Source organism: Gadus morhua, chromosome 9 (genome assembly GCF_902167405.1).
Source record: "Gadus morhua chromosome 9, gadMor3.0, whole genome shotgun sequence".
Lineage (NCBI taxonomy): Eukaryota > Metazoa > Chordata > Actinopteri > Gadiformes > Gadidae > Gadus > Gadus morhua.
In genome coordinates this window covers 21,059,245-21,074,115 of record NC_044056.1, presented here as the reverse complement: position 1 = coordinate 21,074,115, position 14,871 = coordinate 21,059,245, and the positions used below count along the sequence as shown (strand labels likewise).

At 44.6% G+C, this 14,871-nt stretch overlaps 1 protein-coding gene across 14 annotated transcripts; it reads left to right on the top strand.

Moving 5' to 3' along the window:
* The first annotated feature begins 3,613 nt into the window (after window positions 1-3,613).
* tpm1 (tropomyosin 1 (alpha)) lies at window positions 3,614-14,871 on the top strand. 14 transcript variants are annotated; one of them, XM_030366838.1, is made up of 10 exons: window positions 3,615-3,920; window positions 4,564-4,689; window positions 7,547-7,680; window positions 8,398-8,515; window positions 8,747-8,817; window positions 9,717-9,792; window positions 9,987-10,049; window positions 10,172-10,241; window positions 10,993-11,071; window positions 12,196-13,029. In XM_030366838.1, exons 1-10 carry the CDS (start codon window positions 3,807-3,809, stop codon window positions 12,197-12,199), a joined length of 855 nt encoding a protein of 284 aa, XP_030222698.1. In that variant the 5' UTR covers window positions 3,615-3,806; the 3' UTR covers window positions 12,200-13,029. The 14 variants fall into 14 exon arrangements, with proteins under 14 accessions (XP_030222706.1, XP_030222698.1, XP_030222701.1 ...); XM_030366841.1 differs by lacking the exon at window positions 9,717-9,792 and adding an exon at window positions 8,997-9,072; XM_030366852.1 differs by lacking the exons at window positions 10,993-11,071; window positions 12,196-13,029 and adding exons at window positions 4,234-4,359; window positions 13,977-14,871 and having other exon boundaries at window positions 3,629-3,920.

The window sequence follows — 14,871 nt, the reverse complement described above, 5'->3', positions numbered from 1 at the left end:
CATAGCAAATATAGTTTGATACAATATGCAATTCTGCCCATCTCTACGCAGCACAATTTGAAGCTAGCGATGACCTAATTAAACATGCTATGTTATGATTCAAGAGATTCATTAGACACGCAACTCTGCAAAATTAATGAGCGTCACCTGCCAAAATGTTTATTAATCATCACTTTGTGTATTCAGTGTAATAATCATTGTATTTCCTGTAATTGCATATGTGCCTCAGCTGTGTGGCTTGGTGTGTGTGTGTGTATGTGTGTGTGTGTGTGTGTGTGTGTGTGTGTGTGTGTGTGTGTGTGTGTGTGTGTGTGTGTGTGTGTGTGTGTGTGTGTGTGTGTGTGTGTGTGTGTGTGTGTGTGTGTGTTCTGACGGCACCAATGAGAGTGGTTTGGAATCGTACGCAAGCCAAGACAACATAACTGAAGAAACCTAATGACATTATGGCATCAAATTACAGCTGGGGCTGCACTCTGCTGCACCCCCTCTCCCTCCCCCCCCCCCTCTCTCTCCCTCCCTCCTGCTCACCCTCTCTCTCTCCCTTTTTGCAGTGTAAAATGAACATGCCCCTGCATGGAGCTTTCCAATCCCCCAGAGGTCCTGTCACCAAGAACCAAGCGACTCTCTCTCTCTCTCTCTCTCTCTCTCTCTCTCTCTCTCTCTCTCTCTCTCTCTCTCTCTCTCTCTCTCTCTCCCAGCCTCACTCTCTCTCTCCCAGCCTCTCTCTCTCTCTCTCTCTCTCTCTCTCTCTCTCTCTCTCTCTCTCTCTCTCTCTCTCTCTCTCTCTCTCTCTCTCTCTCTCTCTCTCACTCTCTCCCTCCCAGCCTCACTCTCTCTCTCCCAGCCTCACTCTCTCTCTCTCTCTCCCTCCCTTATCCTCCGTCTTTTTCTATGTTCTTCCCTCTCCCTCTCCTTCTCTCTCTCTTTCTCCCTCTCCCCTCTCCCCTCTCCCCCTCCCTCCCTCTCTCTCTATATATATCTGAACCATGTCCATGTGAAATCCTCAGATGGTTGTCTGCCACCACTGTGCTTCTCAGTCTTCCCAACCGACGTGGTTTGGAACCCAAGGCAGTAGCGAGGGGGATCATTTAACACTATGCGGTCGGGTATCGAACCCTAAGCCTGTCAGGAGTGATCTTTAGGGCATCGTGTCATGTTGTGTCGTCGCATTATGCCAGGGCTTTGACTGTGAAGCAGACTGGAGCTCTGGCAACAATAATAATTAGCGGTATTATTATCCTAATAATTATTATGGGTGTCCCCCGCTGAGGCGCAGAGATTAGTGCGTCTCGGTCAACGGCGTCCGAGCCATGACAGACCTCCTCGCCGTGCCTCCCCAGGGTCCTCTCACTCAGGCATGTTCTCAAGCAGGGTGGCCAAGTCCGGCCCCCCGCCGTCTCCCGCCTCCCCCCAACCCCCCACCACCCAAAATAGCAGACAGAGGGCCGGACGCGACATACACACTGACGGTGGGCAGGGTGGGGGGGGGCTGGCCTTCCCGACCAAACCGACCAATCCAGGGACGTAATCAAATGATTTAGTGAAGTTAAAAAACATTCATGTTCTACCATGTTTCTTTTTTATTATTGGAGGAAATGAGCATGGATCATGTGATCGTTGAATTCAAGATATCGTATGTTGTGTCATATTGATATATTTTTTAACAGGAGGAATAGTGTGGGGAGTTTATTGAACTGGGTGGCGGCTATAATCATATTCATACATGGTTCTCTGTGATCTTATGGGTGGAGAGACCACAGTGTGGGCAGTGAGCTGACAGATACATGTTCATGGACCATTTCTTATTTCAAAGTAAAAGCTCCATACAAATATTGTTATAGTTTGCATCAAGACTGTATGTCTGAGATACACTTGTCGAAGACAAAACAAAACCCTTGAAATTGTGAGTGCAGGAAAGCTTTAATCGCTTTTCATTTTACAGAGATAACCAAGTTAATTCTAATATTATTGACAAAGAATAAAGTGTGACTATTTAAACGTTTCCTACTGTGATACACCTGTATTAAAAAATAAAGGTTTTCACACGATCATAATTTAAAATCCCCCGTTTAAGGTGCAATAATATAATATACAGTATATTGGTGCAATTTGCTGTCCTACTCTCCCTTTTCTAAATTACTTCAAATCTAAATGAAGGACGTTAAAGGAAATCACCATAATAAATATGGTAACCCTACCTCACCCTATTTCTGCTTCAGTGATGTCACAACCCATCCCAGCGGGCATGATATAAGATTACAAAGAGGAAGTGGAATACCCAACTAAATATCAATTAATAAGTCCCAATAGGCAGACCTAATTAACTCACTATCTCAATATGCATTAAGCTCTTGCTGCTGATTGCCAATTGGCAACTTAAATAAGGCTGATATAAAAAAAAACATTTGCTTAATGGCTGTTTGTGCTGATGGTCCAGGAACCATTGGACTATAAGAGTGTGGCGACTAAGGATGAGATGAAGAGATTATTTTGGGGGTATATGTGATCGGCAGCCATCCGACACTTGCGGGGTGTCTTGGTCCCGTTTTATAGACCAGGGCAGGTGCAAGAAAGAGAGGCTTGCCCTAAAAATATCTTCTTCAGGCCGAGACTCAAAATGTCCTCCTATCTACTGCCTGCTTTCTTCTCTGGCGTCCACGACGTGGAAAGTGGGAGGTCTGAACATACAGCGGTCTGCGTCCTAACTTCATTAATGGTATTAAAATGGACGCGGTCACTAGTGCCGTGGCTCAGTCCAAATGTAAACACCTGGTTTACGTGTATGTGAAAACAGTGTACCTTGTCAACACCGCCCCTTTCATTAAGTAGCTATCACTATTCATACTATTCATAACATTAGACCATTAAAAATTAGAACAAGATAAAAAAAAATGGTGTGAGCATTGTTTGCCCGGGGCCTAGTCTGCCAGCTGCTAAGTCTGGGTAATGGGGCTTAAAGTGGAATCCTGCTATGTGTGTCGGGCCGGCTCTGTGGCCGGCCAACTGACAGATCAACAGCTACACACTAGCTCTCTGGTGCATTATCAGGTGTGTCCGGTAGCCTCTCCTATGTCTGTCACGTTGTGAACAATGCCTCTGGGGTCCCCTTGACGTTTCTGTCTCGCTAGGCTTGTGTGTTTGTTATGAGACAAAGCCCTACGGCCAATATGTGTCTCTAGCTTGGCCCGCTATTGAACCACGCGCCCAGCTGTCCCCTCGGTCCCGATCCCTGCTCTGTGGGAGGGGGCAGAAGTATCAGAAATATCAATAAGATGCTGATGTTAAGTCAATGGGACATCACACATGAAACAGTGTTGACTGAAAAAGTAGAAAAGATAAAACTGAATAAAAAAGAACATGCATTGAATTTGTGAAACAGATATCATGATGATTACCCCCACAAATCCAACATGACAGGAACGGACTTTACGTCCATGTTCTCAGTGGACCCAGTGGCTTTTATTACACTTGCAGCAAGAAGCCTTCCTCATGGAAGAAGTGGGCCCAACCACCCACAACCCATATATGGTCATATCACTGGTCAAATGTCTGGGAGCAACGAATCAGCAGGCTGGACCTTAAAGACGACGGGGCATGCTGAAGGTATCCCCGCACGCCTTCTGCGAAAAACGTATTGGATGTCCAAAGGAATTCAGTCGCCCCCCCCTGGAAGTACATATTTGACAGGCCACAATCAGGAAGAGCTCGCACTCCAGCTTAGCGTTCAGTTAGGTACAGACGCTTCAGTCTCTTTCCCCTCCGATTTCTCTGGACTTTTTGGTGAGGCCAAACAACAATAATCAGCCATGGACGCCATCAAGAAGAAGATGCAGATGCTCAAGCTGGACAAGGAGAATGCCTTGGACAGAGCGGAGCAGGCTGAGGGAGACAAGAAGGCAGCGGAGGACAGAAGCAAACAGGTCGGTTCGCTTTGGAGCTCTACAGATGCCGTTAAAAAAGAGAAAAAAAATTGGGGGATTCTTTAATGGATTTCCTTTTCAATTTTTCAATGGATTAATTCTTGGATATTTCGAAAGTTTTTTTGAGCTAAATAATAATAATTAATACTTTATTAATTCTAAATAGTCTTGATTTTAGAATATGGATCGCATCCGTATAGCCCAAATGTTTTGAAATGACCTAGTAATAGTAAGTAACAGTTAATGATATTTACGTGTCCCCCTGATCATTTCTTTACTTGACAATGTGTATTTTTTAAACACCAATGTATAGTTAGAGGATGACATAAGAGAGTTGGAAAAGAAATTGCGCATTACCGAGGACGAGAGAGACAAATTGTTTGAGGAGGGCCAGACCGCGGAGGAGAAGCTGCTGGCCGCTGAGGAGGTGGCCGCTAAGGTACCGCTCCATGCGCACGGGTCTAACTCCTCTTCTCCTTTCCTCCTCCTCTTGTTGTTTTTCTCCTGTCTGCCTCTCTGCCTCTCTACGGTGCTGTACGCCTTCACGCACTCCTGTTTCCTGCTGATCACCCCCTGAATCTTTCTGCACCACCACTCCAATAAAACACACACACACACACACACACACACACACACAAACCAGCTTGAGGACGATTTGGTAGCTCTGCAGAAGAAGCTCAAGGGAACTGAGGATGAGCTTGACAAGTACTCCGAGGCTCTTAAAGACGCACAGGAGAAACTTGAGTTGGCTGAGAAGAAAGCCGCCGACGTGAGTATATGGGAGACGAACAGGGCCCCACTGACAAGGGCCCCGACACACACATGCACTGTTTCTGCACTTTCCTTTACACATTTCCGCTACGTTACCACAAATATAATGACAAGTGCAATGCCAGTGGAACCTAATGTCAGATTGTGTGTCCAGTGTCATTATAAATATAGGGCCAACTGTCATTTGACCCTTAAAGTTATCTTGACCCAACATTACCTGAACAGGCCTGTGAAATACACTTGCCGGTTATTGGTGACAATTTGACAATTCCCTAGAATGACATTATGTCCCATTGATGCATTAAACTGTTGTTATATTATATGTCTTACTACAACTATGTCGTATTACTTGAATCAACACAAAGAAAGCATGGCAGACTGTTACCCAAACGTAGAAAAGGATCAATAAATAACATGGAGATCGACTATAGTGGGTTCTAATACCTAATTATTTAACCTCTTTGGGGTTTTTTCTGGGGTGGGGTTTTTGTTTTACAGTTCGACCTAAATATGCAGCTTCTCAAGAAGGAGCCTTCTTGAGAAGCTGCATATTTAGCTCGCCCTCCACTGGACGTCTGACGTGATAAATATAGCCCACTGCTTTATATGGTCAACGCGGAGCACAGGGCTGCGCGCCTCGGGGCCGCGCTCCCGGCTCGCGACAGCGAAATAGTTCCTTCTCAATTAAGCATTGATAAAAGCCTAAAGAAACTGAACAACGATGTGATTGGTCTATGTTGTATGTAGATTAACCAACCCGAGCCGCAATAAACATTTATATCAGGGAAACGTAGGTCAGGCGATTTTTATAAATTAATTAAATTGTTTTTTTTGTACAGCTTAATCATATTTTTTTCACCCACAACTAAAGGGTTTGTATAAACTCGGCAATGTCATTAATCACCATCTCAAAGTATAGATAATAATAGTTATCATTTCAGATTACTGGAGTAAGCCTGCACTACTGACATTTAAAACGTTGGTTGTACCACTGCAAACAGGACGGCAGATGGCACTGTTTTACAATTTGACATGAAGCAAAAGGATGCTGATGAAATTAACTGGGCGTGTTCTTGCAAATAAAGTGGTAGTTATATACAATTAGTCTACGCGTTAACTTTTGATATATTGATTTTTATTTGAAAACGACACCATTCAGTTTAATAAAATAATGCCTTCCAAATCCTCTCATACAAATATGTATGATTATTATTTATTGTCATTTTCTGTACAATTGGCAATCATGACGCGACGCTGAACGCCTGGGCAGCTCAATGTCTTCCTGTTGTACCATTCAAAGCGTCATTGCGCCTCATTTAAATTTCAAGGAATTCCTGAAGCAGTGTATAGCCCAGTGTGTTACATCTATAGATACAATGGCCGGTGCCATATCGCTGGAATCAGTCAAACGAAAAATAAAATCTTTACAAGACCAGGCAGAGGTTGCAGAAGACAGAGCTGAGCGATTAAAGCAGGAGTTGGGACTGCAGAAAAAAGCCAGAGAAGAAGTAAGCATGACTATCACATATAGCCAGTACCGCCTCATCGTACAGACTATAGACTGTTTGAGGTACAAACTTGCTTTTAAACGATGTCGGTAGCACATGAGATATTCATGCATTCAATGTAACACATTCGTTGCATTTAAGTCATAACGTCCCATCGGATCACTGCGTCGCATCGCTTCAGCTTGGTGGATGTAACGGGAGTTTACGGATGTATTGAATTGCATCCCTTCAAAATATATAAGTGTTAAAGGCACACTTTCAAATCGTGCATAGGTTGAGCTAAAGCGAGTTATTGAATTGGCCATCAAAGTGATAAAACCCGTAGCTCAGGCGGTTGTTCGTCAACCTGCCCATATAAGGTCTCTTGGACTGGAAATGTGCAAGGTGCTTCTGACTGCAGGAGTAGGCTACAGCTCAGCACTGGCTGCCCGTTTAGCTGATGTGGCTCCGCACACAGTGCAGAAGCCACCTTAGTTCAAACGTAAGAAGAGTCCCTCCTGGGCTGCAACACAAACCAATGCGCACATACTTTCTAAATCTAGCCTTGAGTGTTAAAATTGCAGCAGAAAAACAAACGGATTGGAGTGACTTCTGCCTCCATTTTAAGGAAGTGGTTGGCCAGAAAGTGTTTCTGCCGATCCTTATTTCAGTTTCTGTAAACGCGTGGCCCGGGCTCCTGGTCGTTGAGCACAGATGACGAGCCGTTAATTAAAATGTAGCAACACTTGCGTTGAAACTTCGGCAACTCAGATGGGGCGGCATCAGTTGCGATGCGCCTGTGGAATTGCCTGTCTTTGTCCCTTAATCTGTCTCGCGGGTCTGATAACGAGTCCGCAGGGCATTCAACTTGACTTGAGGCTGGGGAGATTTGATTAATTATACATGAACGGCGAGGAAAACGACTAATCCTATGGGAAGGGCTACTCTGCTTTTCCCAATGCGGCACACACAAATACACCAACAATGCAGCCGGATATCGCTTAGTAGGCTATAGCAGCATGAATATTGATTTACAACCAACCTGTATAACAATGGGCCGAACCGTGCTGCAGATTGCATGCTAACAAAACCCAAAATCAAAATGAATAAAAACAAAAAACCTATACCTTTTTAAATATTGACCTGCTTTCTTTGTGTTGTAAGGTACAGTTGCATGTGACTCCTCGTTATCTGTCTGTTTGTCTGTATGTATCTGTCTGTCTGTGTGTCTGAAAGTATCTGTCTGTGTGTGTGTGTGTGTGTGTGTCTGTTTCAGGAGATATGTTCCCTGCTGCTGTGTGCGTTCTCCAGAACGTTCCAGTATCCTCCGGGCTGCCCCTGACTCTCTCTCCCTCTTCCCTCCCGCAGGCTGAGAGCGATGTCGCTTCCCTTAACAGACGCATCCAGCTGGTTGAGGAGGAGTTGGATCGTGCCCAGGAGCGTCTGGCCACTGCCCTGACCAAGCTGGAGGAGGCTGAGAAGGCAGCTGATGAGAGCGAGAGGTGGGCTGTCCGGAGCCATAGCTGTTCTGTCCCCACGACGCCGCCCACGTTCACTTTGACTCTGTACACGGGGCCTACCCACTAGGAGCACCTGAGGGCCCGAGTCTATACGCTTAACGTACGCATGGACTTTCAAATCTAGTCGGCATCTCAACATGCTCAAACATCTCACATATCGGCCATTTGTCATGCTCTTGTTTGACAACAGTTCAGAACATAAACAATATAGTGCATTGTGGCTAAGTCCCGATAGCTAACTGGTGTACATAGCTAAATGGCAGGTGTTAGTTTTGATAAGCACGTATAGGGTTCGTTTCGGGCAGGCCTATTGAAAGCATACGCTGCTTTGTTTACTTTGTATCTGTTTTGGGTACAAACAGGCATTAGACAAAACACATCGCCGTCAGTTGATGCAAGGGTGCCACCCGTACAACATCTCTACCGATCAGAAGATCCAATCTGGCATCTGTTAATTTAGGAGTATACCTTTAATAATCATACACTTTCAATGTAGTGATCCTCAGTTTGATGGGTTTGGATGAAAACAACATACTATTTAAATTCTTCCATACTGTGTACAGTAGATATCTGCGTAAACACCTGTGTTTTCCGTCTTGAGATTCCCTATCTCTGTGTGTTGCCCTGGTCTGGGGCCATGGATCTGCAACCCTCCACTGACTCCTACTGTTTGTCGACCCACCCTTCCCCCCCCTACAGAGGCATGAAGGTTATTGAGAACAGAGCCATGAAGGACGAGGAGAAGATGGAGCTGCAGGAGATCCAGCTGAAGGAAGCCAAACACATCGCTGAGGAGGCTGACCGCAAATACGAGGAGGCGAGTTCTTCTGTCACGCTATATAGTTACCATATGTCCTTATGTTACATCATAAACTAGCATACATACTCTGCATCCACGTATTTTTTTTTCTTCTATAAGCAGCACTTAGGTACATATGTACACATGTCTACGTATGTTATATCAGATTAGAACCCACGCACTTGGTTCAACAGGAATTCTGGGTAATGTAGTTCACTAGTAGTAATTGTTGTTTTGCTCCACCTAAAGGTTGCCCGTAAGCTGGTCATCATTGAGAGTGACCTGGAGCGCACAGAGGAGCGCGCTGAGCTCTCAGAAGGGTAAGGCTTCCATACTCTACCCCGCTGGTTCCTCTATCCATGCATGTTTGGTGAACATGCAGCAGTCACCTACGCCCGATGGCCACGTCATTAAAAACACCACGTCCCTCCCATTGCATGTTATATTTGCATGTGGTGTTTGAATATTGTTTGCTTCCACTCGCCACACCCACTAACAGCCAGGCGAGAAGGACGGAGGAAGAGCTCAGAGTGTTGGAGCAGAGCCTCAAATCACTCAACTCCTCCGGTATACAGGTACTACTAACAAAGAGAAACAAAACACACACACTTAGACACACAGACACACAACCAAAGGCTGTGTATTGCGGTCAGCAGAAAGGGGGGCATTCCCACGTCCCCTTCCGTTGCCCTCACAGAATGAAATCACTGTCTTGCTTGCTCTGCTGTTAGCCGCTTCTGCCCTCCTTTTTCCTCCTCCACACACGACTCCCCCCTCTTTCTTTGCACGCTTCATTCGCGCTTTGACATTTGAAACTCTCATATCGCTAACAGGGCAGGAAGTGTGCGCGAATGACTCATGCTTAACAAGATTTAGAGCCGCAGAGGTGTCTAGAGCTAGGTGGATTAATAGCACGGGCTGCAACTTTGTTTGAGGATTACCTTTCACCACCGTAATGAACGTTCAGTGTCACCTTCCTGCTCTGTTGGGGGCGCCTTTGGAATACTGTGGGGTTTCTGTCCTTTCTTGATTCTGCTTGGTTCATACTTATTTTCTCCACTCTCCCATTACCCTCATCCCCCCTTTCTTCCCATTCTCATTCTCTTCCCCAATCCTCATCTTGATTTTTCCTCCCTCAATCTCCTTCCTCTTTTCTCCTTTGCACCTGACGTCCTCCCTCCCCCCCTCCCTCCCCCCTCCCATTGCGTTAAAACACCAGCAAATGCTCTGAGCTTGAAGAAGAGTTGAAAACTGTGACCAACAACCTGAAGTCACTGGAGGCCCAGGCCGAGAAGGTAAGTGTGCCCGCCCCCCCCTGTCTCTGCCCCGTGCTCCAGCGTGATCCCACCGATCCTATTCCATGCCCTCGGTGGATCTCCCCCAGTAGACACATCCCAACATCCTAGCATGCCATGACCCATCATCCCATTCGCCGAGCCCTGCGCCCCTGTCCTCCCCTTGACCCGTGTGCCCCCCTGTCCGTCCACAGTACTCCCAGAAGGAGGACAAGTACGAGGAGGAGATCAAGGTCCTCACCGACAAGCTGAAGGAGGCAAGTCCCGCTACGCTACGTTAGCCCGCCGTGATGAATGGGTTCCAGAGCAGCGTTCAAAGGCTCCAAGTGTCTGTGTCCACGGGGTCTAATGGATGTGTTCTCTTGTCTCACACACACAGGCTGAGACTCGTGCTGAGTTCGCTGAGAGATCAGTAGCCAAGCTTGAGAAGACCATTGATGACCTGGAAGGTATGATTCTCTCGTTTGGCCTTGTCTGTTTCACACTTCCTTTCCGTAGAGATTATATACAGTTCAGCTGTATTATCTTAGTCAGCCGCTGCCAGTCATGGTCAATAATTGAACATGGGTAGGTGACTGTTGTACCCTTTTATCTTTTCACTGCTGGTTTTCAAAGCTTTCCTTGTTTCCTCCTACCTTACTTTGTTCGACTTTGTGAACCAACTTCTTATCTGTTACGCTATCGGTCATAGCGTGTTAAGTAGCTGTAGCAGTTACAACAGCAGGAGCCCAGATAGGTAGGAAGAGGTCTCTTCTCCTTATGGTTGTTGAGGGTGTGTCGCTGATAGGAAAGATTATCAGAGCTGACTCATACTTGCAGCATAGGTAGGTTTACCCGTACGCCATGGAGTAGATCGCTGACTTGTAGCACAGGGTGAGTAAATCATCCACGTTTTACAACCGTTGGTCATTGTGAGGTCAGAGGACACAGCCGGTAAACAGGAGCACCGTGTTAATCCCTGACCGTGCTCAGGTTTTAGTCATTCCATTGATTTACTCATTTTTTCTGTGTTACTTTTTTCTGGTATAACTCTTCCTTTCGTTTCTTTTCTTTGTTTCCATCCTGTCCACCCCTCTCTCTCGGGGTGCACTCCACCATTCATCAATCACCTTTGCCATCCTCTTTCTCCTCCGCCTCTCGTGCACCCTTTCACCTCACCTCACCCCTTCCCCACCCCGACCTATCTCGGCCCACCAATAGACGAGCTGTACGCCCAGAAACTGAAGTACAAGGCCATCAGCGAGGAGCTGGACCACGCCCTCAACGACATGACCTCCATGTAATTCACCTCCTTCTGTGCCTGCTCCTCTCGACAACCCGCCCCTTCCTACACACCTCTCCTCCCCTCCTCCGACTACCCTTTACTTCCCTCAAAGTCCAGTGTGCATTCAGATCTGCATGCTGACCACTCCATCCATCTGCTGCTTCTGTTTCTACAGTTGTTTATGGTTCCTGCTAACTGCAGCCATGCCTGTATAGACACATGTAGTATGCTCACTCAGCACTTAAGGCAGTGAAGTCAATCGTGTTTTCTTTGAATCATCAACAAAGATGATGTACCCAAGAGCAATTTGACAAAGATGGAAACCCTGTGTTGTTTCCTTCCATACCTGTGCTTTAGTGTGGTATGTAGATATGCTCTCTGTGGCTTACACATTGTTAACGTGCTTCAAATAGTGGCTACACCTGGAGTAATATATTGTACGGACAGAACGCAGTTTAGAGGGCCTCTGAGACCATTGTGTTTTCATTTTTTGGAAATACTGTGGACTTGGTGTTCGAGTGCTTGTGCCCTTTCCAGTGAACAGATTGTCTGTCAGAATTGAAATATTCTGTCAGTCAAACGTGTTTTGACATGTAGCATGCTGTTGTGGTACTTTTGAATATGTTGAATCCTAGTCACTCACAGTGTTGTTCAGAGTGATGAAGATTGACCACTTGTCCTCTAACCAAGGTCCATACCTGTTCTACTAACACGGTCTACTTCTGTCTGGAAGAGAGGCCTCCTGTGTCCTTTTTCATGATGCCTGTTGAAACGTGTGGGATGCACAAATTTATAAATCCCACACATGGTGTGGGATTATTATTTCCGATGCATGCCCTCCTGATTGATCAGAAAAGGGTTACCTTTGTAATCTCATGGACGATGGACGGAACATCGCAGTGTTGTTGATGCTGATGCAGCTGTGGTTGTTGCATCCCACCCTGTCTTTGGTTAATTTAGAAGATGCGTTTCAAACAATGCACTTCTGTGATGCATTGTCTGTTTGTCTTGTGGGGTTCGCCTCAAGAGTGTTTTGATGGTGTCGTCGCCTCGTCCGACCCTTCCCCGTGGTACCGCCCCCCCCCTCCCACCCCCGCCTTTGCATGTGGTTCACTCTGCTCTTTCTCTCTTCCACACAGATAAATTGTTTACACCTCATCATCAAAGACGCCACCTGCCGGCTGAGCGGACTCTGTCCCCTCTCTCCAGCCTTTTCTCCATTTCCCCTCCCTTCCACTTCCTCTCTTGTCTCTGCTTTCTTCTTCTCTCTTCCCTCCTTTCCAAATGTGTTCCCCCTCATGTCAACGGTAGCTTTATCCCATCTCTTGTACAGAATCCTAGACACTTTCTGCGTTGTATAAAAAAAAATAAACATCCTCCCTTCTATATACGTAGTATCTCTTTTCTATTTATATTCAAGTGGCTCTCATAAAACAAGGAAGCCTTGATTTATGAATTGAAAGTTTTCCTTGCCTTCCTCATACGTTTTCAGGAGACCACATCGCATTATAGTGCCTTCTCTGTCCTGCAGATTTCCTTTCATTTCATATTTTCCTTTTTTGTTGTTCAATGGAATATAAACCATCACACCAGCATCACAACACTACAGCAGAATGAGCTGCATTAAGTGATAGGGGAGTTGATCTAGAAGCTACTGCATTTTAATAGATGCATTCAAGCACTTTTTAAATGCTGCAAAGGGAGTACAGAATGATGGTAATGTTTCGAGGAAAGTGGCAGGAGCTGACAATGATAGATTGTACCCGAGAAGACAAACAATTTTGATAGATTGAGCGTAGTATGAAGAAGCATTAGTTGGCCGTTATCGCGAAAGTGAAAAAAAAGATGGATGGTTTCTCAATAAGGCTTGACTCTGTGCTGAGATGGAACAGAAGTTGTAATGGAGGACACCTGGTGTTTGTATGGTACACAATAACCTGTCATTTATTTAAATAAACACAGCTTTCCATTTACTCAGTCTTTCTTTCTTTAACCAACATGCACATGCCTGACAGATAGCACAATAACTGTTTATTTAGGACAACAGGAGCATATAGTATGTCTGCTTCTCTCTTCATTGGATTTCTCAATCCTGCACTTGATCTGCAACTGGCCCTTTTGGCTGTGTCTTGATTTAATACAGCTTAGAAGACAACATAAACGTCATTCCTACAGAACACTACAGTAACTTAAAGTGTCAGGCTTTTTTTAAAGGAAATGTATTCAGTACATTTTCAGGAGGATTCAAATGGTTCTCAAACAGGTAGGTTTCAACATCTCGTAGCAATTTACCTGCAGCTTTCCTCGTGCTGTTTTCCTCTGATCTCTCATTTTCTTCCTCCTTCACTGCTTTCTGACTGCAAAGATTGTGCCTCCCAGCTACTTGAGAAAAACCGCCTTCTTATGAATGACCTAAGAGTGGTTTTGAATGAGGATTAAATTATTTGACTGTTATCATTGTTTAGGGTTTGTTGTTGATACAGATTGATGTGTGTTTGTGTGTCTGATATATATGAATGATTGCAATCCGATACAGTTTTACATTCAAATGTATAACCTGCACTGCGTGAATGTTTGTTTGTGGTAACAAACCCATTGAAAGTATACATACAATTTAAGGATCCCATTTAAATGTATTATTTTTTAAGTAAAATCTTACTAGCCAATGAATAGGTGTTGTATAGCCTTGTCTCTTATAATGGGTTGTGTGTTGTGTTGTTTCTATGAAGCATAACAAAATCTAAATCCAACTACTCTTGTATGCATGGTATGTCAGACTATTGTATGCACGTTTAATCCTACTTCAATTAAAAGACTGGCCTGGTGTCTTGGATATGTAAATCACTAATTGCTCATGGAATTCACTAATTTGATCTGTCTCGTGTGTGTTATTAATCTCCTTTATTTGGTGTTCTAACAGAGAAATTGACACATGCTAAAGAGGAGAACCTTGACATGACTCAGATGCTGGACCAGACTCTAATGGAACTGAACAATATGTGAACACCAGTCCCCCCACCAACCCATCCCCCCCCCCCCCACACACATGGTTTTGGCTTTTGTACCCTTTTGCACCCTGCTTCCTTTAAAGCCTGTGTTCCTTCATGGCCCGGGGTGGAGAGCAGACAGCCAGATGCTTTCAGTTTTCATGTTTTGCACCATCCAGCTTTCCCTGAAACTCAACCAAGGAGCAAAGCTCAAATGTACCGCTCCCTCTAGCCCAGACTGAAATACACAATGATATTAATAAATTGTAATTCTTGTAGCTACGTGTGCTTTTTAATCATGCTGTTTTTTTATGTCATGTGGTGATTTTACTTTATTATTATCTGCCTAGAGAGTTTAAACATTTCAAAATTAGTCTTATACATCCCATTCCAGCTGTCATGATAGTACAGAGATAAAAACAATTTTAGCACTTAAATAAAAGATTTAGGAAATCATTTCAGTGGCAGGACTAAGAATACATGTTTAGATAGGTCCGGCATCGCCCAAAATAGGCCTACCTCACAAGTAAAAGTATACCGTGTTTGTTCATACTGGCTTACTGGTGCTACTGTATTATGCATTTTGGAAAATATAAATTTGTCATTCCTGACCTTTTGTTGAGGTTTCTATTTGGTGTCAGTAGTTAGAAGTGTCAAGAAAGGCATAAATCCTTGTTTCCAGGTTTAATTTATTTTCTTAAATTTTCATGTCTGATTAAAAATTTACGATTGTGCATTATTTTACCCATTACTCAATTGATATGGATGTATCTCGTATATCCTATGCATGTACAATACATCTAAATAAAAGCACACATTTGACATTTT

Coding starts and splice junctions, on each gene's coding strand:
- tpm1 (XM_030366852.1), top strand. CDS start 3,807: ATGGACGCCATCAAGAAGAAGATGCAGATGCTCAAGCTGGACAAGGAG. Junction 3,921..4,233: donor CGGAGGACAGAAGCAAACAG/GTCGGTTCGCTT, acceptor ACCAATGTATAG/TTAGAGGATGACATAAGAGA. Junction 8,818..9,716: donor CGCGCTGAGCTCTCAGAAGG/GTAAGGCTTCCA, acceptor TTAAAACACCAG/CAAATGCTCTGAGCTTGAAG.